Below are 27940 nucleotides of genomic sequence, written 5' to 3' on the forward strand. Positions count from 1 at the left end.
CGCCAGTGGCGGCAGCCCGGAGGCAGCCCGCTGGCAGGAAGGGGCCTGGAAACCTCGGAGCCCAGCGGAGAAAGAGCGCCTTGTTCCGCAGCCCCCGAGGGCTTCCCCCCACCCCCCGCCCCACTCCCAGTCACTAGACATCCCCGCCCCACCCCGCACTGTCCGTCTGTGCAGGAGATTTTTTTTCTGTCCTGGCTCTGAAAGAGTTAATCCCGGAGCTTTTCCTACCGGTATTCACCTCCCACCCCCACCACTCCCTTCCCAAGCTTCCTAAAAAAGGTGCAAAGTTTGGTCCAGATAGGGAATAAATGATCAAAGCGCAGCGGGTACTTCCTGTTGCAACACTATATATAACGTGGTGACTGCACGGGCTGCGGAGACGCACCGAAGCGCTCGCCCGCGGCTGTCGCCTCCTCCCAGCGTCTCAGGTTTCCCGGGACCACAATGAACAAGGTGCTGTGCTGCGCGCTGGTGGTAAGTCCCTGGCCCTGGGGAAGCGGGTGCTGGCGCCCCCGGCGCCTGGAGAGGTAGCCTGCCTCCCGGCGAGGCCGCCGGACCTCCCCGCTGATGGATGGGGACAAAGCTCAACTCGCTCCCCTCCCTGGAGAGATTTAGGGTCAGTTTGGAACTGGAGACCTCTTTCCAGCTAAATTGCTTCTCCCAGGGTGTCCCCGGACTCTGGAAAGTTGCTGCCGGATTTATGCAGAAGAGGGGAGCTGTAGACCTTTCCAGTCAGAATGATTTTTATCTATTTTATGGACTGGCTTTCTTCAGCTCAGATAATTAACGCCCTGATATAGTTCATACCATCTTTGCTTAGCCAACTTGCCATTATCATCATTAGCAATAAAGTAGTCCCTTAGAATCAGAGTAAGTGGGAAGGAGATGTCAGTCTTTTTAAAACTATTATAATTAGAACAAACTTTGGATACAGTTATATAATAGATACAGCATTAGGCTCATTCTCCACTTAAGCAAATGTTATGAGAAATTTTGAATGATTAGTATAAGAGAAAAAAGATCATGCACTCACACACACTTCTTAACTGTGCAATTTAACATTTTAATAAAATTTTATTATTAAATGACTCATTCCAGCTCTAAATGCCAGTAAAATGGGGAAATATTGATGGGATAATGTTAATTATGTTCTAAAATACATTTAAATAATTGAAATTGAACACTGCATAGGGCTAAAAGTTCTTTTTAATATATTATTTGGAGAAAAATGGAATCCCTGTGACTTGATTTAGCTTCTTTAAAAAAAATAGATACTGGACCAACTAAATGAATAAAGTTTGAAGATTGTTCTGTGGCCAGTGACTTAGTTCCTTTATGTCACTAAAGTGAGGAATAGATTGAGATATGGATCAGACATTCACAAAAGGATAGGAAAATCCATATTTAAGCCACATATTGTTTTGAAGCGTTGGGGTAAATGCTTGAACTTTAATATCCAACCCACAGTGAATGCAAGGCTAGGAGTCTTCCAGTTAGTTTCTGGGATACACAAACTAACTAAATAAATAGCAAATTCACCAAAGAAAAGGTAGGTTGGTCGGCAGTCCACATATAATAAGTATGCTAATTTTACCTACTTCCATGTAGATAGATATAACTATATAGATAGAGATATCATAACACCTAATGAAGTTTTTCAAAGAGAACACTTGTAAGCTAGCACCCTGATCAAGCAACGCTATATTACCAGCACCCCGGAAGCTTCCTGGGCTTTCTCTATGTTGAGAGAAGTCAATATTCTGACTCCTAACTCCATACATGAGTTTTGCTTTTATCTGAACTCTGTGCAAATGGATTTTACATACATTTTTGTGCCTCACCATTTTCCCTTAGTTTTATTGTTAAGATAATTTTCATTGTGGGACGTACGGTAGTTTGTCCATTTTTACTGCTGTATAGTATTCCACTGCATGGGCACAACACCATTGATTTAGTTATTCTACTTTCTGGCTGGTATAAGTAACCCTGCTAGTAACATGGGACACTTTTATTCTTCCTAGCCTTTCATATCCTGTTAAAGATTTAATTAATGACATACGTATTCTCAATGACTTCAATTTCAGAATTTCCACTAAATAATATAAGTACCTAATAATGTGTTTCTAAATAATAGACAAATGCTTTGACTTGTGGTCTTTACAGGAAGATAGATATTTATGTAGGTAATACTAATTATAGATGATATGGTGTTATCAAAAGAGAAAACTTTGCATCATAGACATAGTAAATCAAATAGGAAAGATTTCTCTTTCCCTCTCTGTACTTTCTGAGATTGATTTTATGTCCTCAATGATTGGAAATGAACACTGTGTACATAAACATAAAGAGCCAAATGCCCTTTTTCAAATATTGAAATGTAGTTCTAGGAACTGGAAGCATTACAGATATTTAATACTTTGTACCAGGCACGCCCAGGCATTGCCACTGGGCAGCAGAGATGCGGGGAAAACAAGATGGGCACCATTCCATGTGCCCATGGACCACACAGCCTAACGGAGAAGCAGATAATGGACGAATGGTTGTACAGGTAATGAGAGTAACAAGTGAGCGAGTGCTGGGTGACCTGGGAATATAAAAGACACTGTCCTCTAGGACTTATAAGGGAAGCTGCTGTGCAGTGGTTAGCAGGTGGACCAAAGTAAAATATCAGTGGGCATTTGGTAGAGTATGGTGCGCAAGTTACATCCCTTTTGAGTTTTTGTTTTCTTTTCTTGAAAATAGAGATAATGATATGCACACATGCTAGAACCACATAAAGTTTCAGTTTTATCCCATCCTCTAGAATTATGCTCACAGATAACTGTGGGACAATCTAGAAACAAGTGGGTTATGTATACAAAGTGCTGGTGATGCTCTAAAGAGGAAGAAAAGGACCACTAACTAATACCTTGAAAGAGGAGTAGAATGTTTCATTGTTAGAGATAAAATCAAGATGTCCTGAAACCTAAGAAGGGGGAGAAATAAAATTCCATGGTGAAGTAAAGTTCTAGACCCTTTCATGAGAGAAGAGGGTATGCTGGTGGGCAAGCAGTGATGGACTGTGATCACTGAGATTAATGTCATGGACTTTCTGAAATGCTCACCAATAGAATTAAGCAGAGAACCTCTTTTCGAGGTGAGGTAGTCACATCAGCAAGTCATTTCTTTCATGGTTGCCCCGGGGAATGCCTGATACACTGAGAACACCCTGGCCTTGGCTTAGATTTTAACTGGATGGCTGAAACTTTCCATCATAAGTGCCAGAACCATCCATTGGCCTTCTCTATGCTAAGCTCTGAATTAATGTTATGATACTAGAACTTGGTGGAGGCAGGAGAAGGGGTAGGGGGTCGCCGATGCTTGTTCTCAGAACAACTTGCCTGATCTGTTGATTCTCCTTTAGGATCATACTCTTTCCGATTTTTGGTTGTCTTGCTGTTTACTTTGTTTTTTATTCCTCCTCCAGTCCCGATGGTTGAGTGTGCATATTTCACTAGCCCTTTGGTTTGTTTGTTTATTTTAAGAGAATGGTCACTGTAAAGTTTCTAGAAGGATCTGACGTATACACAGTCCAAAACAGCCCAATCCCTGTCCCTAGCAACCTTCCTGGCCTCTGTTGCCTAGAAACCTTCAGCACAACTCCGAATTTCAATGTGACCTTTAATTTTACTTCTTAGGCTTAAAACACAGTTGTCATAGCCCATGGGTTGGGAAGAAGGCTTTCCTTGCCAGATGTTTTGTCCACTGGGATCTAGAAGGGGGACTGTGGTGGTGACTATCAAAGAGACACCAAACCCACACTCAAGGCTTCTTGCTCTCCTCCTCACTGACTTGCCTATTGGGTTTCTTCAGCCCTCCATCTGCATGTTCCCTTTTCAGAAAACTTTCCATGAAAGGCATTATTCCTATTAGCATCTCATTAACCAATAGCATTTCTTATTTACCAAGGAGAAATAAAAAGAAAGTAATTTATAATAAAGTAAGCTTCACTGAAATGCACAATAAAATAGCTTTGTGTACAACTGTCACAAATGTACCATTATGAACAAAGATTGGAGCACATGAGTCCCATTGGGGCTCAGAGCTATGATCAGCATTGGCTTTGGTGCTATGATTTTCTGAAATGGTGAAGAAACCTTGCTAAAGTTTTAAACAAAAACAAGTACAACCTTCTATAATTCTGAAGGCTGCTGAATTCTTGAAAAATCCAGTATTTGTAAAAACCATGCACAAACCACTCTGTGTCTGTATGAAATGGAGTTAAAATCTAGGCTCAGATAATGGTCAATAGGCTTTTTACTTGTATCAGTTGTTAATGGGACATTTGAAAGTGTGGGGAACATGGGCTTATTCTTGAACATTGAGGACACCTAGCAGAACACAGTCCTTCTGACAACAGAAATCCCCTGCAAATTTCTAGAACTTCCAGAGGATAGTGCCATTCTCACAGTGAACAAAATATGTGCTCTTTGCAAACATAGGTCTCCCTCTTCTTCATGTTTGTGCCCCTCAGGTCCCCACAGTGGCTGACACTAAAGGGGTGTTTGCTGAGTCAAAGGAGCTATGATGAGATTGGTTAGTGTGTTCTGTAATCTACCAGCAATTTCCATGGATGTTCCAACAGATTTTAGCTTATTGTCAGAGACCTAACATTCTAATGTTGGCTTTGATCTTTTTCAAGATATGACTATAGCAGTCTACCTGCCTGACCAATGCTTAAATATTCTTTTGTACATTTTTTTCTATTAAGTTCATGAAGGCTCATTCTCAAGGGAAAAAAAACTGGGTTCATATATTGACCCTTGGAGGCTCTGCCCAAGCTCAGTTGAACCTGGTTTTGACCGTCCCACCTAGTTGATTCAGGTATGACATGCTCATTTTTGGCTTTAATACATTTTATATGTTTGTAAAATGTGCCAATAGAGATACCAAGGAGGCATTTGGAGTTTTGAACAATTGGAGCTCAGTAGGAGCCTGAGCTGGAGATAAAAAAAATCTAGGTTATCAGTGTAGAGCCGGTTTTTAAAATCAGGGGGAAGGATGATTTCACGTGGTAAGAGAGGAAAGAAGGAAGCAGGTCCAGGGTACGTTTCTGATACTGATAGTCTGGTAGACAAAATGCAGATATAAATAATAATAGCAGCCATGTTTAGAAAAGAAAACAAAAATCAAAATAAAATTTAGCAACCCACAATAGCAGGAACTAGCGAATCGGAAATCCTAGCAACATCTGTAAACTATCTGTGCAAGAAGAAAGAGTGAGGTATGGCCAACTTGAAATAGATACAAGGACAGTATTTTTATGTGACATGTAATTAGTTTTTGGAACTCACCACCACAGAATATTTTGGGGTAACTAGCATAGAATGTCTAAAAAAAGAATTCTTTGAGACAGTTGTAAGGGATAAGAATAGTGTTACAACACATTAGGTAAGAAGCTGTGTGGTACCTGCTCCCTCTCAGTTACCTGGCCTCTTTAAATTAATGTGTGAAAGTCCAGAATCCTTTGCAGACACACTGAAATGTGTTTTTCCCAATGATGAGGTGACATAACTTTCCCAGTAGTGGGTAGAATTTTTTCACCCCAATTTCACAAAAGCACTTGAATCAGCCTGACCATAAATGGACAGAAGACACAGATGGGAAAGCAATGCCATTCCTGAAGCTCTTCCAAAAAAAAAAAGTATTCTGCTCCTAATGGGCTTGATTTATTACCTCTTATTGTGATTTTAAAAATTCTCTCTTTAAAATTATTGTTTTAATACTGTGAAAACACTGTTTGATTTCCTTGAAGCATCTTCTATAAAAGTAAAAAAGAATAGCCTTAGGATTTTCACTTCAATTTAGTCTGTGCCTCGGAAGCATTTTCTGTAAGTGCCTCTTAAATAATCAACTCTAAAATAGAAAAACAGGTGTCAAGATGAATTTAGATTTAAAGCAAGACAGTAATTCATCCAAGCTTTGTGACTGCCTTTGGTAAATTCAATTTTCTTCTCTGGTCTTTGACCCAAAAATCTCAATTCCTTTGCCACATAGTAAAGGTACTTTGTTCAGAAAAAAACACATTTCTTTTATCCTGGGAAAAAATGGACATCAGGACTGTATTCCTTAGGAAGTCCTCCCTACCATTAATTGCCACCACAGCCACCAAAAGAAATGTAATTTAGATATTCAATTGTGGGACATACTGACAATGAGACTTCTATAATAGCAGATAAGAGGCAAGAAATAGAATTTCTCAGCTTTGCTATAGACTCTATGGTCTAGTCCATGATTCCACCTCCTGTGGTCTTACGTTACTCATCTCTAAATGGGGGTGTTAAAACAGGTGTACGTGGAAGGCTTTCTCAAGTTTAAGCTCTGTCATTGAAAAAGTGAATTTAAAAAATGATTGATCATACTGTGTTCTATTTAATATTCCAAATGTGCAAAAACCAAATTGACTCATTGAAATAACTATCTGCATTTAAATACTTAAATAATTACTTAATATTAATATTAATGTTCTAGAATAAATATTTAAATCAAACTTATCCCTAAAGAAATGTTTACTTAAAAAAATCTATTTTATTGCAGTCGTCCAAGTTTCCTCTGCCCAGATGGTTTTACATATAAGCAATTTTGTTGATGTCAGTGAGATCACAAAAGGAAGCGTCCTTTGAACTGTCACCTAATTTAGGTAGCAGGACTTGGTTTAAGATCAGAGATTCTTTTAAACCAAAAACTATTTTTCCATTCTGAAGTTCTTGTTGTCCTTAGCCTAGTATGCAGAGAAGCCATCGATGTGCCTATTTTTTATATTCCATTTAGTTAGAAGCCAGGTCCAAGACCTTCCCTCAGGACTTACTGAAAAAGTGTAATTAAGGTCATTAGCCATCTCCTTATGCTCACTGGGCAGAATTTTTTTGAATTTGCATTCACGAGGAGGAAGTACTTGCCAATTGCATACCTCTCTTTAGAATAAATGTCAAACCTTCAGGCAGATTAAGCATCACCATTAACTAGTACACTGGACCACTCCCCCTGGCTGACCGGCAGGGATCCCTGCTCCAGCACTCTGCTGTCTGTCTCTGCTTTTACTGCCCAGTGAAAAGAAAAAAAAATCAACCCAAATGTGCTAAAATAAAGGTCATAAAAATTAGGAATGATGTTCATTGAGCAATGATGTAGTTGTTAATGCTTTTTGTAAATTGGCCTTACTTATCCCTTTTAGAAACTTGGTAAGACTATATATCGCTCCTCACCTTCTTCTGGGGGAGGTAGAGGGTGGCATGAGTAGTTCTGGCCAATAAGTCTCTTCTAGATTAGAGCATTTAATTGCCAATCTGTGACCCCCCCAACATTTTGTTCCTCTTTCTCACCTCCACAACTAGCCAGCCATGTTCCAGATATTAGTTGTTATATCATCCAGGTTCTGGACAGAGGACAGTGCTAACGGTCTTCAGGGGACCCAGTAGGGATGGAGCATGAGTGAGAAGTATACTTTGTTCTATTGAAGCCCCTGAGATTTTGAAGTTGTTAGTGCAGCATAAAACCCAGCCAGTCCTGACTTATACAGTAGCCAAACACCCATTGTACCTCTTTGAGGGGCAGGATCAGCAAAAGCACTTACAATCAAAATGACCAAAATCAACAGTTTTAGGTTATCAATTTAAACTCCTTTTCCACCACAGGTATTGTTAGTAGGAATACAAGAACCTCTTATGATGCTGAAAATTCAAAATTTAGAGATTACTTCAAAGCTTAGTTGGGCTTCAGAATGGGAAGACAAACAGATATGCAGCAGGAGACTCTAAATCAAACACCCTATTGTCTGAGAGTAAGCAAACAAGGGATCGTGTCTTTTCTTTTATCGATTCCAACTGACTCTTCCTTTGTAGAGGATCGCTCATCTTTGTCTTTCATCCAGACAACTTCTACCCACTCAGCTAAGCCAAAAGGAGGAAACCATAGGACAGAAAGACACCATTCTTAGAGTATGTATTCTGTATGAAAGTCTCATACCGTGATTCCCTTAATTTTCATGAAAATCCTATCATGCAGAGATTAGAATCTATTTTACAGACAAGAAAACTGAGTGGTTTTCCATAATGTTGGTTACCTAGCTGAGAAACTTTTTCTGCCCTGTAGGAGCTTACTTAGATCTAATAGTTATTGAGTCCAGTGAAAAATACCCATGAATCAGAGCTAAGCCTCTGTGGGTTCCTTCAACCCAGAGCTCTCCTCTCAGTTGGGGTGAGGAGTGCCCCAGGACAGGACTGCAGGACTAAGAGGGCCAACTCTGTGGGCAAAATGAAGCCAATGTAATTTGTGTTCCTTTCCCTCCTATGGCTCCAGGGGGTCACCATGGTTTTTTTTCTTGTTTGTTCTGAAATTAAATGCCTGGGCCTCTTTATTGGAAATGAGTTTTAAGCCAGATTCCTTAGGGAACAGAGCATGAGGCAAACACTTACATTTTAATACATTATTAGAAAGTGCAATCCCAGGGAAGCAGAGGGAGAGAAAGAAGAGTAAGGCAGAAAAGGAAGGAGAGCAGATTCAAGGGGGTGCGTTACTGAGAAGCTGCTGCTTCACGCACAGTGTAACTAAGAACAGCCAGCCTTTTTTATCTTCTTTTTCTTAGGTAAGTCCCTTTAACATTTCATATAATAAGGGCTTGGTGATGATGAACTTCTTGAATTTGATCTTATCTGAGAAGCTCACACCTAAAACAAAAGCAAACTAAGAAGACAGCTAGATCAGGAGCAGAACCATAGAAATGAAGATCACATGGAGCATTAGCAACAGGGGAGTGGGAAGAGGAGAAGGGTGGAGAAGGTACAGAAAATAAGTAGCATAAACAGTAGGTAGAAAATAGATAGGGGGAGGGCAAGAATAGTAGGGGAAATATAGAATCTAAAGAACTTGAGACACTTGGTCATAAACTAAAGGGGGGGAATGGTGGGGGAAGGGTCTGCAGGGTGGAGGGGAATGAAGGGGTGAAATAGAACAACTGTAACGGCATAATTAATAAAATGTATTTTTAAAAAATGAAAAAAAAGAACAGCCAACTTATAGAAAAGAGTTTATTTGAGCCAAAATTTTGAGGACATGCCTAGAAGCAAACTCTCAATGAATTGAGAAACTGCTCTGGAGAAGGGAAGTTTTACGGTCCTCTCATGTGTTTAGAATCAAGGCGGAAACAAAAAGAAGGTGCATGAAATCCATTGGTGATAAATTAAGGAAGTGAGAGAAGGCAAAGCAGGAAAGTGTCTAGGACTGGACAAGAAGCACAATGGAGAAGCACACACTTCTTTTACATTGGTGGCTACAGGATAGCTAATAATTAACATGGCACATAGAGGTGGTACCCGGGGGACAAAATAACAATGAGGGCTTCTGTGGTCTCTTGCTGTGGTGTCTGCAGTTGTGCCTTCAAGGAGTCCAGGACAGAAAATTACTCTGACATTTCAATGGTTCGTTATCCTAGATGGACATGGACAGGGGCTCAAAAGTCAAGACTGACCTTTGCTAAGGAAGCTATGAGCCTAGAATGTGACTACCCGCCATGACCCGCCAGGAATTTATGATCAGATCATCCTTTATGGTTACTTTTGGTCACTCAGCTTATCAGGTTTGCCAAGTAGCCCCCTGATCTTATCAGGTGTATTATATAACCCCCCCTTTTCATTCTAGGTAGATAGATAGACAGATAGAAAGATTGTAGTTCATCGTTTATATGCCTATCTCAGTCATAAGACTGTAAGTCCCCAGAGAGAAGAATCAGTCGTTAAAAGTTTAGATTCACACAGGAGTGGATTTGCATCCTGGCTGGAGTGTGTACTAGCCCTGTGGCCTGTGCCAAGTTATTCACCTTCTCTGGGAATCAATGTCTTCATCTATAAAATGGGGATAATCCAATTTCCTTCCAGATGGCTGGAGGGAATGGATGATAATAGCAAGCAAAGAAGGAGCTTAGTCTAGAGCCCACTGAATAATGATATTGTAATATATTAAGCTGTGATTATTCACCAGACCACACAGGCGTTCTAGTATGGTGTTTTATAGGCTATAGGCACATAGTAAGTGTCCACATGTTTAAGTAAGATGCTGTTTTATTTCATTTCTACTTCTAGTTTCTATTCCATTTCATAACCACCATGGTTTTTCTTCTCTAACTTTCACCAGCTGCCCTCGACCATATATTGATTGAGCTTCATCCAGGTCATTAGCAACCAAATGAGATTCTTAAGATGATATGAGCCATGTACTATCTTCAAAGGAAAACACTGTAAAAATAAAATGGAATTTAAAAAGTGATCTTAAAAACTTTCCACGTACTAAGTGTATTGCCGATTCTGGGCCCCAAATGCCAGGGACTATAGATGAAAAACTCTGTAGATCCTGCCCTGTGCCTATCAAGTGAGCCTGAATGGACATAATGATAAAGAAAATCACAACCAGCCCTCCTGCTGCATTGCAGTTTTTATAATTGATGTTATATCTCAAATCTGGGGATTAACAGAAGCCCAAGAGAAGAAATATTAAGATCTGGGAGCCATATTGAAAAAATATGTGAGATTTCCACATATATTCCTTAGAAAGTTTAAGTGTTTACCTGCATCACAACTTTTTTCTTTCAGAAATTGTTTTCCCCTGTATTTATTAATCTGCCAAATGTGAATTGTCTGTAACACTCCTTTGAAGCACCAAAGGCATCATAAACAAATCTGCCCTGACAACTCTGGTTGTTTCCAAAATTAAACAAGCTACAGCTAATTAATTTAAAGCCGTCAGAGAACTAAAGGAAAGTCTGAAAAGAACCAAAAAATCCATTTATTATTATTATTATATTTTGAGAGAAAGGGGAAGGGAGAAAGAGAGAGAGAGGAATATCAATATGAGAGAGAAATATCAATCGGCTGCCCCAATCTGCAGCCCAGGCATGTGCCTGGACCTGGAATTCAACCAGCAGTCTTTTGGTTTGCAGGATGATGCCCAGCCCACTGAGCCACACTGGCCCAGTGAAAGAAAAAAAAAAACAAAAAAAACACAACACATTCGATGTTAAGTTTTACTTGTAGACAGTTTTTCAGCCCCAAGGGAAGCAAAATAGTGCAGAATTTGGCTCAGTGATTCATCTGATTAATCATAATTGCTTGTATTTTCTTGCCCCTGTTTGCTGAGCAAAAGAGGTGGGCAGCAAATCAGTTCTGTATAGATGAACGGATTTAATTCTTCTGCTGCAGACATAATCCTCTGCCAAACAACTGGCTGTTGTGAAATTTATGAAGGGGTGGTGGACCCTCACGTAGGGAGCTGGCAGTGGCAGATGAACCTCCCCAGTGAACTGCGTGCTTTTTTTTTACACACTGACCTGTAGAATGGAGGCTAAATGCAAATAGAACGGTTCAGGCAAAAATGAAGGATGTCTTTCAAAACATCTTCCTTTAGGCAAATTGTCATCACTATCATTTTACAGATGAGAAAATTGCAGATTTCATGCTTCTCCTTGCAAACTTATCCCTTACATGTGGATATTTATCTGCAATCATCAATAATCCTAGTTACACATAGTAGATATTCACTCACTATATTTATTGGACTGAATAAAATTAAATTAGCTATATTGAACACTTGCTATGTATAAGACACTATGTTAAGCATTTATGGAATATGAAGACAAATACTTTTCTGTTAAGGCCCGTGGAGGAAACCCATGGAACTACCTCGAAACATTTCACCTAAACCAAGAAAATGACACCAGTTGGAAAGACACAGAAACTGATTTTGAGAACAATTCAGGGATGGTTTTTCTGGAAACAATTCAGAGATGCTTTTTCAGTTAAGAACACGGTAGTTATTCAACTTATGGCACATTTTAAATGCATTTATTTTTAAGATTTTATTTATTTATCCTTAGAGGGGAAGGGAAGGAGAGAGAGAGAGAAACATCAATGTATGGTTGCCTTTCCTGTATCCCCTGCTGGGAACTGGCCTGCAGGGAACTGGGTTGCAACCCAGGCATGTGCCCTGGCTGGGAATTGAACCGCGATTGTCTGGTTTGCAGGCCCACGCTCAGTCCACTGAGATACACCAGCCAGGGCCTCTTATGGCACATTTTAGGAGTGCAACTTCTTATAGGGCAAGAAACAGGAAAATATCTCCAGGAATGGGTCTGATTCAAAATGTCTCCCATTTCTCATATCCTGTGTAATTAGCATATATAATAATGCTTCATACTTGTCTGGGACCTTATTTTTAATCAAGTTCACTTGTGTCTTTTAACTCATCTAAAATATAACGCTTGTGCAAGGATATTCTCCTGTTAGAAGATTATTCTCACTTTAGAGGTAAGATATTCTCATTTTAGAGGCATGAGAGTGGCCGGGGTTACTAACCTGGAGGTCTAACTCAATTTGGATCCCTAGGTTGCATATTATAAATGTAGGTGCCACACTGAAAGTGCTCTTGTCAATTCACGTTGGTCTAGTTAATCACCATGCTATATACTTTTTAAGTTATTCATTTTCCATTTAGTATTCTTGAAACTCCCTGTGATAGCCCTACTTTTTTTTTAACCTTCTCTTTTCATCCAATCCTGCAAGTGTTTTTAAGTCCCAAGGATTAACAGTTTTGTACTTTTGGCTTGTGTACAATATCATTGCGTAATGCCATCTGATCTCTTTTTTCCTGGAGTCATTTATGTGTGTATAACTTAAAAGCTGTGTCCTTAGCTGCTTTTCTGCCCTGAATCCCATACCTATATCCATTTGGGTCTCATGGGTGGGAGATATTTGAAACTAAATTCATTGTCTTTCCTCATGATCCTTTCCTTTCTATTTTGTCACTAATTAATGGCAATACCACATACCTAATAGTTAGGATTCATGGGCATGTTCTTCAGTTGCTCTTTCTAACCCTCCCCCCATTGCAGATAGCCAGTAACAGATGTTATCCATCCCTTCCTCTCCTCGTTACTAGTGTCTAACTTCAGCTCCTCCTCATTTCAGAACTGTTTCTCTGTTAAGACTTTTTTTTCTCCTTTCCTCTGCAACCAATTGTTGTGCAGTGATTTATGACTATTTTCCATCAGGCTAGGCTTTTAGATGAATGCTCATATGAAACAGGAACATTAACTTATTCAACTCCGTCGCTTAGTAGTGTTTCCAGAGCATAGAAATTGTTTCAATAAGTGTTTGGAGATGAATGAATAAATGAGCTATTTAAGGAATGGAAAAAAGTACAAAGGAACTGCAACACTACAAGACTATAGAAAATCAAATAAACAAACCTCCATAGAAAAAAAAGGGTTGGCTTATATTTTTAGATGTTCAAATGAATGAACAATGAAAGAATCAATGAGTGAATGAATAAAGTTTTACAGATGTAGCCCAGAGCTACTCACAACAAATATTGCTTTATCTCATAAACTTATTTAAAATGTTCCATTTCATTATGTAGCAGGCTTTGATAAAAATATTGGGAAAAAGTCATTTTTTTAAATAAGCTTTACAGTTCATACTAAAAGAGCTCTTTAGGAAACTCACCATGATATACTCATATATCCTGAAGGTTTCCTTTCTTGGCCAAGATGAACTATAAAATGGCTTGGTTTCCAAACTGACCAGCTTACCTAACTCTGGATGGTCCTCAAATAGTTTTCTGCGGCAAAGATCATGACGAGGGATCACAAAAGGAACTCCCAAACCAAGTAGTTATTTCAAGCTTTGCGTGGGCTCCTTTTAATGAATTTTCCATAAATGGAAACCCACTGGGTCACTCATGGTTCTTGCATGCCACAGGGCAAGCCCAGCGGTATGGGACTGGCTGCATTGCATAACGCAGAAATAAACTTTGCTGGAGGAAGTGTGTTCTTCTTTTGTCCTTTAGAAAGAAGCAAGCACCAACAGAATGCTGTAGTCAAGTCGACTTTCATGTGAGAAATGTCCTTCTCAGTAACTTTGGATAAGAGCCAGTCTTAACACAAAGAAAGAAAAGTCAACTGCAGTTCACCTAGACTTCAGAAGGCTTTGGTTGATCTTCTAACTTTCATGATCTCCTAACCCTATGCTCTTGAGTCTAAGTGAAAAATCAGCACTTCAGGGCTACTTTCGGACTACATGAAAGCCATAGCATAAGTGAGAGCATTTGGTAGATGTTAAAGGACTTGGACAGAAAGATAGTATTCTGTGGTACATCCTCTGGGTTTGAATTCTGCCTCCACTAATGTTATGACCGGGAATGGTTAATTACTCATTCTAAGACTCATTTTTGTAATTGGTGGAGACTTGATGAAAATGGTGAAACCTCCCAAAGTGGGCACAAAGCAAAATATTATACAGATTATTTTTCAGTCTACTGCTGGGCACAGAATGTTTGAAATGTTCGCAAATGAAGAATTCAGTGATTAGCTGAAAAATTAGTTACATCTTTTAATAATAAAAGTTATACACATATATCTTAAATGTTGTATTTTGACTTAAAACATTTAAATAAATACTTAATCACCTATGCGCTGAGACCTGGCCAGAGCCTTTCTTGGAATCTGTGTTTGCAAACATGGGGCTCCTTTCTTATGAAACCCACATCTGCAATGTAGAGCCCATTCATTCATTGTTGAATTTAAAGGTATTTGTGAAATTAATTGACTAGATAATTTTTCTAGATGTGTTCACCATTTTGTTTTTACAATTGTCTCAGCTCCCTCAAATTTCTGATAGGTTTTCAATAAAATTTTTTAAAAGTTTTGTAGCTCATCTTTATCAAGTCATCCCCAGAGCATTCTGTTTATTTTATATAGTAAAAGTTTCTTTTTTCACCCATGTTTAGTGGTTTACATAATAGTCAGTGGAACTACCTAATGATAGTTACACTACAGCATTTACAGGTACATGTATGCCAGGAACATAAGCAGAATCATCATCAAACACACAACTGACTTGTTAAGTGTGCACCCCCACTGGTGAGGGCACACAAGAGTGGCATGCTGGAGGACAAGGTAGAGCTGAGAGTGCTCATCAGCTGCATTTACAGAGGAAGGGAGAGGCATGGGTGAATCTGAAAAGTGGAGGTTGGTAGGGTTTCACAGTCAAAAGAACTTTCACAAATAAAGCAATGAAGAAAGGTAGTAGGAAGGGGGTTAGAGCAAGACATTTGTTTCCAAATTCATTGACTACTTAAGCCCTGTCAAACCACAGAATATGACAATGGGAGATTTAGAAAAGGCTTTAGAGAATAACTCATTCAATCCACCCACCACTTTCATACACTGCCATCATCTGCTGACATTGGGTAGGTGAGGAAAGATGTTGGGTTTGAAATAGAAAATTCTTTTACACGGTCCAACATTAAACATGGAAGGAGAGAAGAACATAACTATTAGAGATGGAGCCCGAATGGTCATTTCGAGAAAAGAGGGGTGGGGGCTTCAGGAAGACTTCCTGGACTAGAGGGAAGCACCAGATTGGAGAACTCCTATTCCCTTCGAGGAAAAGTGATCCACACCCAAGAACAGATGGGTAGGGAATGGGAGGGGGAAGGAAAGGAAACTGGAGAAAAGACTCCCTTTAATGTTTTCTTCCAAAGTCAAGTATAAAACACCAAAAACAGTCCCCTCTTCTACAAAGAGCTCTTTACACTTCCACAGACATACCAATGCATATGGCCTGGCTTTTACAGACGTTCCTCAGTGGTCATGAAATTTACACAAAAAGAAATGTTTTGAGCTCTTATTAGGTTTTAAATATTATCAGCTGGCAAAGGAGACAAAGCCAATCTTAAGATGATGTTTTCCTATGGCATCTTTTTCATTGCATTTCCAGGAAATGCAAAAGAAAGTAAGAGAGAAGAGTGATGAAGAGTTCTATTAATCTTGCCCATCCTCTGTATAGTAACTGGTTCCAGAAATTTTATGTGGGAATTGGGGCTAACCAGAGACTGAAACCTAAACATTCAATTTTGGCCACATAGAGTTCTGTCCTTTCACCAAAGTGGAAATTTTTCAAATAAAACACAGAGGCCCAATGGAACTTACTGAGTGAGAACAAGTCTTCAGTTCCTCAAGGCTTTCCTATTTTTTAAAATATATAGGGTAATTCTATGCAGTGGCCTTGGAGAAATTGCCTTCACTAATACAACTGCTCTCTAATCCTAAAGTCAACCTTACCTATTTATTTTTCTCTGTGGATGCCTTTCACCTCAACTTCCCTGTATTTTGAAGAAAAGGTAACTAATTTCCAAAGCATGGTTTCAGGAAACCAACAGTGTCATGTCCAATTGCCTAGAAAAATACAAATTGATTCAGCATTCTGGTTCAATCTTGTATTTGTGGGGGGGTTTCCCCATCTCATTCTCATGGCTTCTTGCGAAGGGAGATCAGAGTAATGCTAAACAAGTGGACACAGCAGAACCACACTGAAATGGGGAAGAGGGCATGATGGGAAGTTGGGCTGGGGGAGATCTCAGGACTGCGAGCCCCACCAGGAGGGGGCTCACTCAGCAATGGCATGCAAGACAAGCATCTTAAAAGCAAGAAAGCCTTCAGAAATAAACAGCAAGAGAAAAAAGCATTTCTTTCATAGTCTTTGCAAGTTGCACCAGGAAAAATTTTTATTTTCTAGAATTGAGGATTTTAAAAATATCCACACAAAGGGCCTTGAAAGATATAGCATAATATGTTCAAATGACCAAGAAGCAAGAAAATCATTTCGTCTTGTTTTGCTTCTTTTAAAAATACTGATCTTTACTCATGATTATTTATTTCTTCTCTGCTGTCTGCCTCCTCACTAAATGGTGAGCCCTTGAAGGCACGGATCTTTTTTTGTGCACCACCATATACTAAGTACCGTCTGCAGTGCCTGGTATGCAGTGGATACTCAATAAATGTGTGTTGAGTGAATAGAGTCCATGTATTTCTGAGCAAACTGGTACTTTCACCCAATTCTGGCTCATTTCTTTCTCCTAACGTCCACCCACTCCAACTGATCCAATCAGGAACCACAGGGAAATTTAAGAACATTTTCCCCAGAACACCTCAGGGTTATGAAGGTGGCTTGAAAAGGTCACCAGAACAGCCCTGCTTTTGCGCCGTCTTCTACATTGGTTGGTTTGGAGTCCTCTGAACATTTCTCTTGGATAAAAGATCCATGGCCCAATGGGGCATATTCTGTTTTTTTCACCCTGTTTACCAGCTCACATCAGATCCAGTCAGCCCCGATGCTTGCTGTGTTCCAATAAGAAGCAAATGAAATTGTTCAGATTCAAATGCCCAAATGCTTATTTTAAAAGGCCATCTTTACCTCTGTCACTCCTAATTCCAAAGGGAGTGCTATTTTCCTAGCTTGGCATGCTTTTCCCAGGTCAAGGGGTTTCTGTGAAACGTCCTGAGTTCTGCGAAGAAGAGTTTGAAAAAATTTATTATGTTTGGCCTGCCACCTTCCCAAAGCCTGAAAATAGTCACTGCTGATCCCTTTCCCAAAAAGCAAATAATAAAAACCAAACAAACCACCCCCTACGCACAAATAACACTATTTCTTCCAAGCGTGTGTTTCCTGTAATTAGTATGAAGAACTACTTCAATGCTCCCTATGGAAGACCCTTTGAGATTTGGAATACAAGATGGAATACCTTGTTAGAACTGCCCTCCTGAGAGGCACCCTTGCTCACAAAATCTCCTTCCTTCTCCTCCTCCTCCTTCTTCCTTTCTCCCTTCCCCTTCTTCTTCCCCTCCCCCATCTTCTTCTCTTTCTCTTCCTGCTCCTCCTCCTTCCTTTTCTTCTCCTTCTCTTCCTCCGTTGTCTTTTTGTATAGACTTCTTCCTGCCATATGTATGGATACTCCCTGAAGTTTTTCCCAGTTAATATGAAGTGAGGTGGTCATTTAATTTTCTAGACATCATTGACCTGTAAGAGTCAAGACTGGGCCATGTGATGTTCTGAAAAAACATCAGTCTTAATATTCTAGGATTCTTTCCAGTGGATTGCAAGCTTTGCAGAGACAAGGATCATGCCTGACTCACCAGCATATTCCTGGTACATTCCTTATAGGCATGCAGTACACATCTGTGGGAAGAATGAATATTGGAACAGTCAGGATGACTACTGGTATAATCATACTTCACACATCTCCACATCTTGACTTCACTACACATTTGGAATCATTAAGTCTGAGCATGGGTGAACTGCAGGGACATAATCATCTGGTCCTAATCATGGCTGCTGTGAGCCCCTCATTTAAGGGCTGTAATCTCTCCCCTCACCTCCATGGTTTTAATCTCTTTTACTTGCTCATTTTTCTTATAACACTTTTCTTCTAACATGTAATTTACCTGTAGTTTGTTATTTATTTTCTTGCTTCTCCACAAGAGGCAAGGGTTCCTTGTCTGTTTTATTCACTGCTGTCCCCCAATGGCCCAGAACAGAACCTGGCACATATTAAGGGCTCTATAACTATTTGTCAAGTGAATAAACATTAGAATTATCTTTGCATATGGACTGTGAGTATTTTTCTTAAATCCCCAGCCCAATTGCATACCTGTGGAATCAGGATGTTAGAGGTGTGGACACCAGAAATCTACATTTTTATCAAAATGTGTAGTATGGCTCTTCTGAAAATCACTAGCTCACCCAACTCAGTCATCTAGAAACAGTCCTGAAATCCAGGGACGTATAGCGTCCTTGTGGCCATGTGGGCTATTTAATGGTGCGTCTAACTGTAATTATGTCTTTTCTGAGGAGCTTTCTACTCCAGTGATCTCTGAGCTGGATTTACTTAATAGAGGTTCACTGCCATTACCATCTTGGTCTTTGAGATTAAGGTAATAGACCCAAAAACTGTAGTCTCTGAACTTACTTTGTGGTGCCACTCGGAAGGCAGGAAGTTCAGAAAGGACCCTTTGATGTCTTTGCACAGAAGAACCACCCTATTTCCATGTTGACATGCCACTGTTTCCCTTCTTCTTCCAGTTCCTGGACATCTCCATTAAATGGACCACCCAGGAAACATTTCCTTCAAAGTACCTTCATCAAGACCCAGAAACCTCTCGCCAGCTGATGTGTGACAAGTGTCCTCCTGGCACCTACTTAAAGCAGCACTGTACCACAAGGCGGAAGACCGTGTGTGCCCCTTGTCCTGATGACTACTACACAGACACTTGGCACATCAGTGATGAGTGTCTGTACTGCACACCAGTGTGCAAGGAGCTGCAGTATGTCAAGCAGGAGTGCAATCGCACCCACAATCGCGTATGTGAATGTGAAGAAGGGCGCTACCTGGAGGTGGAGTTCTGCCTGAAGCACAGGAGCTGTCCCCCTGGATTTGGAGTGCTGCACGCTGGTATGTCCCAGCTTTCAACAGGCTGCAGAAGTAATTAGGATCATATGAAGTCAAGTGGTAGGGAAAGTTTAAGGGAACACTTTTGTCTGATGGTATCACAGAATAGCAAATTGCAAAGGTAATAGAACCCACTAGGTATATACTATGCGTCTGGATTGCGGCCGGATGACCATTTCTCAGAGCAATACTCTGCTGCTCTAGGGTGATTTAGTGGCAAATCTCAAATGCAGCAAATTGCTCTGTAATGAGATGCGTGATGGATTGCTTTTTTAAAGGGACACTCTCTGAGCTGCACTGTTTGTAACTGATAGAAACCTCCATGTTTCACTTCGGCATGGATAGCTTCAAACTGCGGTCCTTTTTGACAGACATCAGGAATCTTAATTGATACCAAGAGAATAATTAGTCTGATATTGATGGGACTCTGGAGTGCTAACAATGAACAGTTATAATTAATTAATTTAAAAAATGAGAATGGCTTAGGGAAATGCATTTCATTATAAAAAATAAAGCCAGTCCTTCTTTTGGCATGGGAGTTTAGTATCTGGGAAGATAAAGACTATGGCAGTATCTCATCAATGAGCTTATTCTTTATCTTAGACAAAGCAGATTGCCAAGCCAAGAGTAAGTACTTGTCTACAGACAACTGCTTTCTCTTTGTGCATTTTGAACATCATAGGTTAAGGCCAGTGAGCACTGAATCTTTTAAAGCTGCAACCACATTTTTTTCCCTACCAAATTCACAAAGCTTCTGTGTACTCTCTTAACTTGGGAAAATTAAGAGTAAATTACTTACTTTTTTAGAGGGAGTAGTAATCAGTACAGATTCTGATTACTCAGTTTGAAGCAGTATTTCTCAGCCTGAATTATCCAACATTTTGGGCTGGATAATTCTTTTTGTGGGCAACTGTCTTGTGCATTGTAGAGTGTTCAGCAACCTCCTTGGTCTTGTCACTACATGCTCCTCCTGGAGTGGTGACAACCAACTGTGTCTCCAGACATTACCAATTAATTGCCACTTGTTGACAACCACTGTTTTAGAGGATGCTAGTTATTTGTAACTATTTTAACTTCTAGGAGTTGTGATATATAGAGTTCTAAACTATTAGATGACAAATACAAAACATTCAAAAATTGAAATCTATTGTTTCTTGAGTTGTGAATCTTGTTAAATTAATCACAGTAGAGGCAAATTGCATGAGAGTTCCTTAAAACACCTTGAGTATGAGTATTTAAGGGAAAAATTGATGATACTTCCTAGGTTTTATTGAGTGATACTTTGGGACACAAAAACTAAGCCAAGTTGTAGGAGGGAAATGCCCATCCAACAAAAATAAATTTGCTTAATTCAATTCAGTAAGTTGTACATGTAAAAAAAATTAATGAAGGCACCAGGCTACTTGGAAATTAGAAAGTTTTGAAAAAGAATGGAAAATGCAAGGATTTTTCTCTCATAAGCATGGAGAGCTGTTTGTAGAATGAAGTGACCCAGTAGCCAGAGGACCGGCGCAAAGATGCGTATTTTCTTTTGTGGCACCGCAGTGGGGTTTATTTACCTCTCGCTTCCTGAGAACCCACAGGGTAGTTCCTCATGGACAATAAGAGAGTTTCATCCCAAGGATAAGGAAGCACTATGCAAGGTTACTCTAAAAGTATTTAATAATCGTTCTTTTTTTTGTCATTTTTTTTGAAGTCCAATTGTCTGTATTTTACTCACTCAGTTGTAAGAGTCTTTTGTCATTACTTATGGCTAGCATGGTGAAATTCTCAACTGTAGAACAGAATTCCTCTCATAATTATGACATTGAACGTTTGGACTGCCATATTATATTCTTTATGTTTCCATTGATATTAATAGGGCAAAATCATTTACTTATATGGATGAACCTTTCTTTATAAAAAGTTCTATCAATTATAAAACAGGGAAGTCCTACTCGGCAAGGTGATTATATAAAGTTTCCAAAGACACTAAGAAACTTGACTTCTATCGTTCTTGGATTTCTTTTGTTAAAGAACTTTAAAGGCTAAGCTGCCTAAAAGAATGTCATGTCTTGTACCGATGACTTTCTCACTGGGCTGCGTGCAAAGACCCAATCCGTCAATGTCATTTGAATAAAGCCAAGTTCTTCTTTGTGCAGTTGGCTTTCCAGAACATGTGGTTGGCAAAGGGAGACTTGGATCCATGGGTTCAAGTCCACTGACTTCCAGAATATCAGCGATGAAAGAATACCATGGAATCTCTGCCCAAGAATCTTCACTTAGGATATTGTAGGATTTGGTGTGGAGTTGAGTGTCATTCAAAAAGAGGAATATAGTTTTAAAAAGTACTTTAAAAAATATTCCCCTTTGTCATTTGGTTCCTAAGACTTCAGTCACTGCAGAGCTGGAGGTGGTATTTAACACGCGGAGGTTTCCTGCCTGTGTTTCCCACCTCCCTTTTTTTTTTTTTTTTTTTTTGCCAGCCCTCCCTCATTTTTACTGGTCAACGCATTGATAATCCCTTTTGAAGAAGCAGGAGATGAAACTAGAATCAAACCATTTTGCTTTTTTCCCCCTGGATTTGATCCAATGAGATGGGATGTTCAAAATTTTAATAACTGAAGTTTACTAACTTTCTGTAGCTTTCACTTGTCCCTTTTGCATTTGTTATCTTGTATAAGCCAGAATTGGCTTAGAAAAGCTACTTTTGAATGATGGAATCTAAATCTGTTCAACTAGCTTACACTAGGTGGAGGTATATTCATATGCAGATGTGCTCTAATATATGATTTATCCATGAATAATAGAGTCAAGGGTTTGAAGGTATTTATTTTTAATGGCACCTTTAGCTGTTGTCTGGTTCAAGTTGGTCTATCAATGATTTCTCCAGATTTGTCAAGTATTTTTCCACCATGAAATAAATGCTCTTACAATCACCCTTCCCTGAAATTTTAATGACTAGACTCTTAAAACTCCACAGTTTAAGCAAACGGTATGTCATTTCCCATTTACTGTGTACCTTAACTGCAGGCTTACGCTTTTGAGTCAGCAGCCAACTTTATAGCCACCTTCAAAAGTTTATTGTAATGCTGTAAATTTTTACCTCTCAAGGTTAGCATACTTATGAGTTGCTTCACAAGTAAGATTCAGGAGAGAAAGAACTTCAGTAGGAACAGATGAGAATTGAGTGGCACGGTTCAGTGGGCACTGATTTTGGAGAATGATAGCAACGCAGTTACACAACATCTATCTTGATGCTTCTCCAGAAAATTGTGTGAAGGGTATGGTGGCAACACTATTGACGTTATAGCACACACGGGACTAATGAACACCCTCCCTTCTCTCCTTCCCTCTCACAGTTGGAAGTGTTTTGTGGGCAGCAGCAAAACGAACTTGTGTTTGTATTGCGAGGAGGGGAGACTGCCAAGGGGCTAACTGGGGAGTTTTGTTCTGTGTGTCTAATGAAGTGAAAAATAAGAATGCCTGAAGTTTGGTACAACATCAATAGTAAAAACGTAGCAAAACAGCCTCGAAAACTAAGTGAAAAGTCTTTCTAAAACTGTGTTGAGGGTGTCTACTGGGAAAGCATTTCAGAAGAAGGTGCTAAGTAGTGTGGTGTTTCCTGTAGGGACCCCGCAGCGAAACACGGTTTGCAAAAGATGTCCAGATGGCTTCTTCTCGAATGAGACATCCTCAAAAGCACCCTGTAGAAAACACACAAATTGCAGTGTGTTCGGCCTCCTCCAGACTCAGAAAGGAAATGCAACGCATGACAACGAATGTTCTGGAAGCAGTGAACTGACTCACAGATGTGGAATAGGTAATTATCAATCAAATAATTGTGCCACCTCTGGCCACCTTCTTAGTCAAACTTGTATTTTCCCCGTCTTGAATTTTAAGACCATTCTATTCTAAGACTGTTCTTTGTGCATCACTGCTAAAGCCACACTCAAAGTCCTTCAAAAAGTCCTCATTTTCTCAGAGGTCATGCTCCAAACCCTGACTTTCCTCTTTTCACACTTGGATCAAATCTCACTCCTGGAGAAATGGGTGGTGTCATGATGATGTCTGAGGCCAAATTAGCAGAGTCTAAATTGCAGATTTTTTATTATGTATTTTATTACTTTTAAGAATACCTGTCTTATTAACCCACGGATAAATTATGTTGAGAAGCACAGTAACATAAATTGGGGACAATTTAGAAATTAGAAATGTAAAACTGGCTTTTTACCTGTAGTATTGCTGTGTCTATAACACAGAAGTTCCCAGTTCCTTTTGCTTTAAACCCTTTATTCTGGAAGGGTCACTGGTTTAGAGCCCAAGTAATCCAAATGCATCCTATGTTGGTGAGGCCACTAATCAAATCGGGGTCCTCACCCTGTCACTCCCACCAGGACACTACTCCTACCAAGGATTCATTCCACTGACAATAGTCTGTCTTTTAGCATTCAGCTAAACAGCATCGTGAACCAGCCTGACTCTCCCCAAGCACCTCTTTGTACTACACAGAAGTGAACACAGCCTAGAAATGTGATTTGGGAGATTTAAGTTTCCAATCCAGTCCCAACGTTTTTTCACTGTGTCATTGAAATCCTAAATAAGTTATTTAGCCTTTCTTCTTTCACATCTAAAAAATGGAGTAAAGGAAGGGGTAGTAGGAAGAATGACTTCTAACTTTAACATTCTCTTTAATACATGTCACATTTTGGTTTTGTCATCCATTGAGCACTTACTGTAGGCTCTGCAAAAACCTGTTAGGCTCCTCAAGTTTAATCGAGGGCATGAATGGCAGAGCCAGGACTCAAACCCAGGTGTGATGAATCCAAAGAGAAACTCTCACTCCCTGGGATATACTGACCCTACCCAGGCATGCAGGCCATCTCACCTCTTTTCTAAATGACATCTTTCCTGTGTGTGACTATTTTCTCATTTAATATATGCTCGCACAGCTATATCTATTGTCATTCCCAAAGGTAAACATTGTGTTTGTGTGTGTACCCAGAATAGTGAACCAGAGTGCACATTACCCCAGAGTACTTCCGAGCTCCTTTCAAAGCAATGATTATATCTGTTTGGGGGCTGATCTTGAAGTATCCTGTGGGCACTGGGTATACCTTTAACAGAATGTTAATATTTATATTAAGTCATAGAGGTTTTGCTGTAATTTATTTATAGCACTATTATGTTCTTATTAAGTATTTATTAAACTTTCTCCCCCCAAAGGACCTAACAAACATAAGAAAGGACAGAAGTCCAGTTGGGTTGTCAATCTACCACTATGAGCAGCAAGAGAAGGCTGGTTTTATTCAAATTTTTCATTTTACCACATCTTATCTTGGAAAGCTCAATTGTGTTGGTCTTTAAATTTTGGATTTTGGCCAGTAGACTTCCAAGAGTCCAATTCTTGAGTGAATCTTGGTTTTTCCCACTTCTGTTAGATGTCACCCTGTGCGAGGAGGCGTTCTTCAGGTTTGCTGTCCCTACCAAGTTTACCCCTGACTGGCTCAGCATCCTGGTGGACAATTTGCCTGGCACCAAAGTAAATGCAGAAAGTGTAGAGAGGATAAAAAGACGACACAGCTCCCAAGAACAGACTTTCCAGCTGCTGAAGTTATGGAAACATCAAAACAAAGACCAGGATATGGTCAAGAAGATCATCCAAGGTATGGTAACCTGAAATAGATAAGTCGATCAGAAATGAAAGACGCCCTTTTATCATGGATTTAGTTGTGTGTACGACGTTTCCTACTTGGAATTAGTGTTGCACTGAAAGCATTTTCACAAAGAGATGGTGTGGACGCTGTTGTCAGAACCATCATGTAGGGTTTTATTTTCACCTCCTACACATCTCCCCACCCAACTGTTTTTTCAGAGTGTACATAGAAGCCACAGTGCATTTCTAGAGCAGGGTGTAGACCTCTGGAAAGTTGATTCTAAATCCCTTAGCAGTTTTATTAGCATCCCCTCTGACCTTCCTAAAAGTTCTTTAACCACTTTGAACCTTACCTTGCATTTCCACTAAGGAGCTCTGTTGTATTCATTTGGTAATTTTCTCTGGAGAGCTTCCCAGTATTTTAGAGATATCCTCTCCTTAATCCTCTCACAAGGCAGCCTATTTCAAAATTACCATTTTAATAGCATATGTTGTAAGGATTAATGAGATAAGGTCTGCAAAATGTTTGAGTTTCTTAGAAAAAGGGGCTAGTTAAAATCAAGTACTCTCATGTTTCAGAGTTTTCTATAGAATCTCCTTTAGAAAGTGAGTGTGTGTGTGTGTGTGTGTGTGTGTGTGTGTGTGGTGGGGATGATGAGAGAATGAATTCAAAGGGAAAAGAAAATTACATACAGTGTGGACTGCAAGGTTTAGGTTATACAGTGGAAAGAGTTCTGAAGTCAATTAGCAATGGGAGGACATGCCAGAAAAAAATGAGGGAGGTTTTTCGTAATGCAGACAACGTCAATGAGAAATTCACTCTCCTTTCCACTGGAGTTAAGTGAGTCTTAAAACTACCATAAAATCCTCAAACATCTGAAACTAGGGCAACAGATTTTGGGAGACTTAACATTTTTGGCAGCTGAACATATTCACTTGTTCAAAGAGTAAACTTTTCTCCTGTTTTTGGCAACCCAACTGTATTCTTTGAAAGTATAATTAGCCCTAAAGCAAAAAGAAAAGGAAGCAGAGAATCAGAGACTGTTCGAGTTGGAAGGGAGCAAATCCCGACTTTATAAATGAGGACATTTCAGCCCAGGAAGATGAACTGACTTGCCTTAGGGCTCAGATACTAAATGACTTATGTCATTAATAGAAACATTAGTGGCTCCCTGTTATGTTTCTGTCCTAGCTCATTACAGAAATATTCTCTAGGCTGCGTCTATCATCACGTCCCTGAGCCTCATATTATGGGTTTTTTAAATTTTCTTCCCAGTGGTGGTAAATCCTCTTGTACTCTTCATTAAAGACCTTTTGAAGCAACTAACTCTTTTAAAATAGTACATATGTTAGATATTGACTAATGAAAGTTTTTATTACAAAATAACTAACTAGTATACTTTCTGTTTTTCTGAAATGTTATGGTTCTAATTTCTCCAAAGTTTTTTTGGAAAAACTGAGAATGAAGTGCCTGTAATTTTCTACTAGAGATTCAAAATTAGGGTTTCTCACTGACCTTTGTTGGATACCTAGAATATACAGCACATTATCTTACAATAACACAAAGTAATAATTAATTTAGTTCTCAGAAATTCCTAGCATGCCTTAAGCCTCCCTCCAAACAAGTGAAGTCAAAGGTCATCCCTCAAGTTCTGAAACCTGGAGAACCTTTGCCTCGGGTACCTGCGGCAGCATTAGAAGAACAGGTGTGATGTGGATGTCTCTCTGTGCTTTTCCTCTGTGCAGATATCGACCTCTGCGAAAACAGCGTGCAAAGGCACATGGGCCACGCAAACCTGACCTTCGAGCAGCTTCGCAGGTTGATGGAGAGCTTGCCAGGGAAGAAAGTCACAACAGAAGATATTGAAAAAACAATGAAGGTGTGCAAATCAAGTGAGCAGATCCTGAAGCTGCTCAGCCTGTGGAGAACAAAGAACGGCGACCAGGACACTCTAAAGGGCCTGATGCACGCACTAAAGCACCTGAAAACCTACCACTTCCCCAAAACGGTCACTCAGAGTCTGAAAAAGACCATCAGGTTCCTTCACAGTTTCACCATGTACAGATTGTATCAGAAGCTATTTTTAGAAATGATAGGGAACCAGGTCCAATCAGTAAAAATAAGCTGCTTATAACCAGAAATGGTCATCCGGCTCTTTCCTCACCATGGACCAGATCCAATGGATAAGTAAACTGTTTCTCAGGCCCTTGAGGGGGTACAATGATTTCTTTCTCATCACCAAGGACTAGATTTGGCCCCGGGGCACACACACACATACAAGAAAACTATGGTGTGGAGAAAGAAACCCCAAATAGTTTATCCAGCTGGCAGATCTGGCCCCATATCTACTGACTCTGTTTTCCCTTATCACTGCTTTCAGTAATTCAACTGGAAATAAGAAACTAGATTCCATTGTGCCTTGCTAAATATGAGAATGTCTAACTTAAATAGCTTTGAAGTTTCAGCTGTCCAGAGGCTTTTATTAGAAAGCCATTTTTTTCTCTGTAAAAGTACTAATATATCTGTAACACTATTACAGTATTTGCTATTTATATTCATTCAGATATAAGGTTTGTACATATTGTCATCCTAAAGGGAAACTGTGTAAGACTTAATTTTAGAAAGAAAAATTTATATATTCTGTTTATTATTGACAAATGAGAGAGATAAAATATATTTTTTAATGGAAAGTTTGTAGCATTTCCTAATAGGTACTGCAATTCTTCCTATGTGGAGTGTATTTGTAATATAATTTAACCTGTATAAGCTATGATATCATGTTATGGAAAATGCATTATTTAGTCAGTTGTTTAATGTTGGAAAGTGTTTGAAATATAAATTATCTGAATATTAGACGCGCTGAGAAATTGAATGTATCTTATTTAAAAGATTTTATGTTTTTACTATATAAACAACACCATTAAAGTTTTCAAATTATTTTTCATTGCTTTTCCTCTTGTTTTTATTTGAATGGACTATTGGCGGGTCCGAGT

General features: G+C 39.5%; 1 protein-coding gene across 1 annotated transcript; it reads left to right on the forward strand.

Annotated features, from left to right (window-relative positions):
• The first annotated feature begins 136 nt into the window (after positions 1-136).
• Positions 137-27857, forward strand: TNFRSF11B (TNF receptor superfamily member 11b). Its single transcript, XM_037148790.2, has 5 exons — positions 137-474; positions 18945-19314; positions 22922-23113; positions 24732-24956; positions 26693-27857. Exons 1-5 carry the CDS (start codon positions 445-447, stop codon positions 27079-27081), a joined length of 1206 nt encoding a protein of 401 aa, XP_037004685.1. The 5' UTR covers positions 137-444; the 3' UTR covers positions 27082-27857.
• Positions 27858-27940: the final 83 nt, after the last annotated feature.

The sequence above is a fragment of the Artibeus jamaicensis genome, unplaced genomic scaffold (assembly GCF_021234435.1).
Source record: "Artibeus jamaicensis isolate MK-2021 breed Jamaican fruit bat unplaced genomic scaffold, CSHL_Jam_final scaffold_916, whole genome shotgun sequence".
Lineage (NCBI taxonomy): Eukaryota > Metazoa > Chordata > Mammalia > Chiroptera > Phyllostomidae > Artibeus > Artibeus jamaicensis.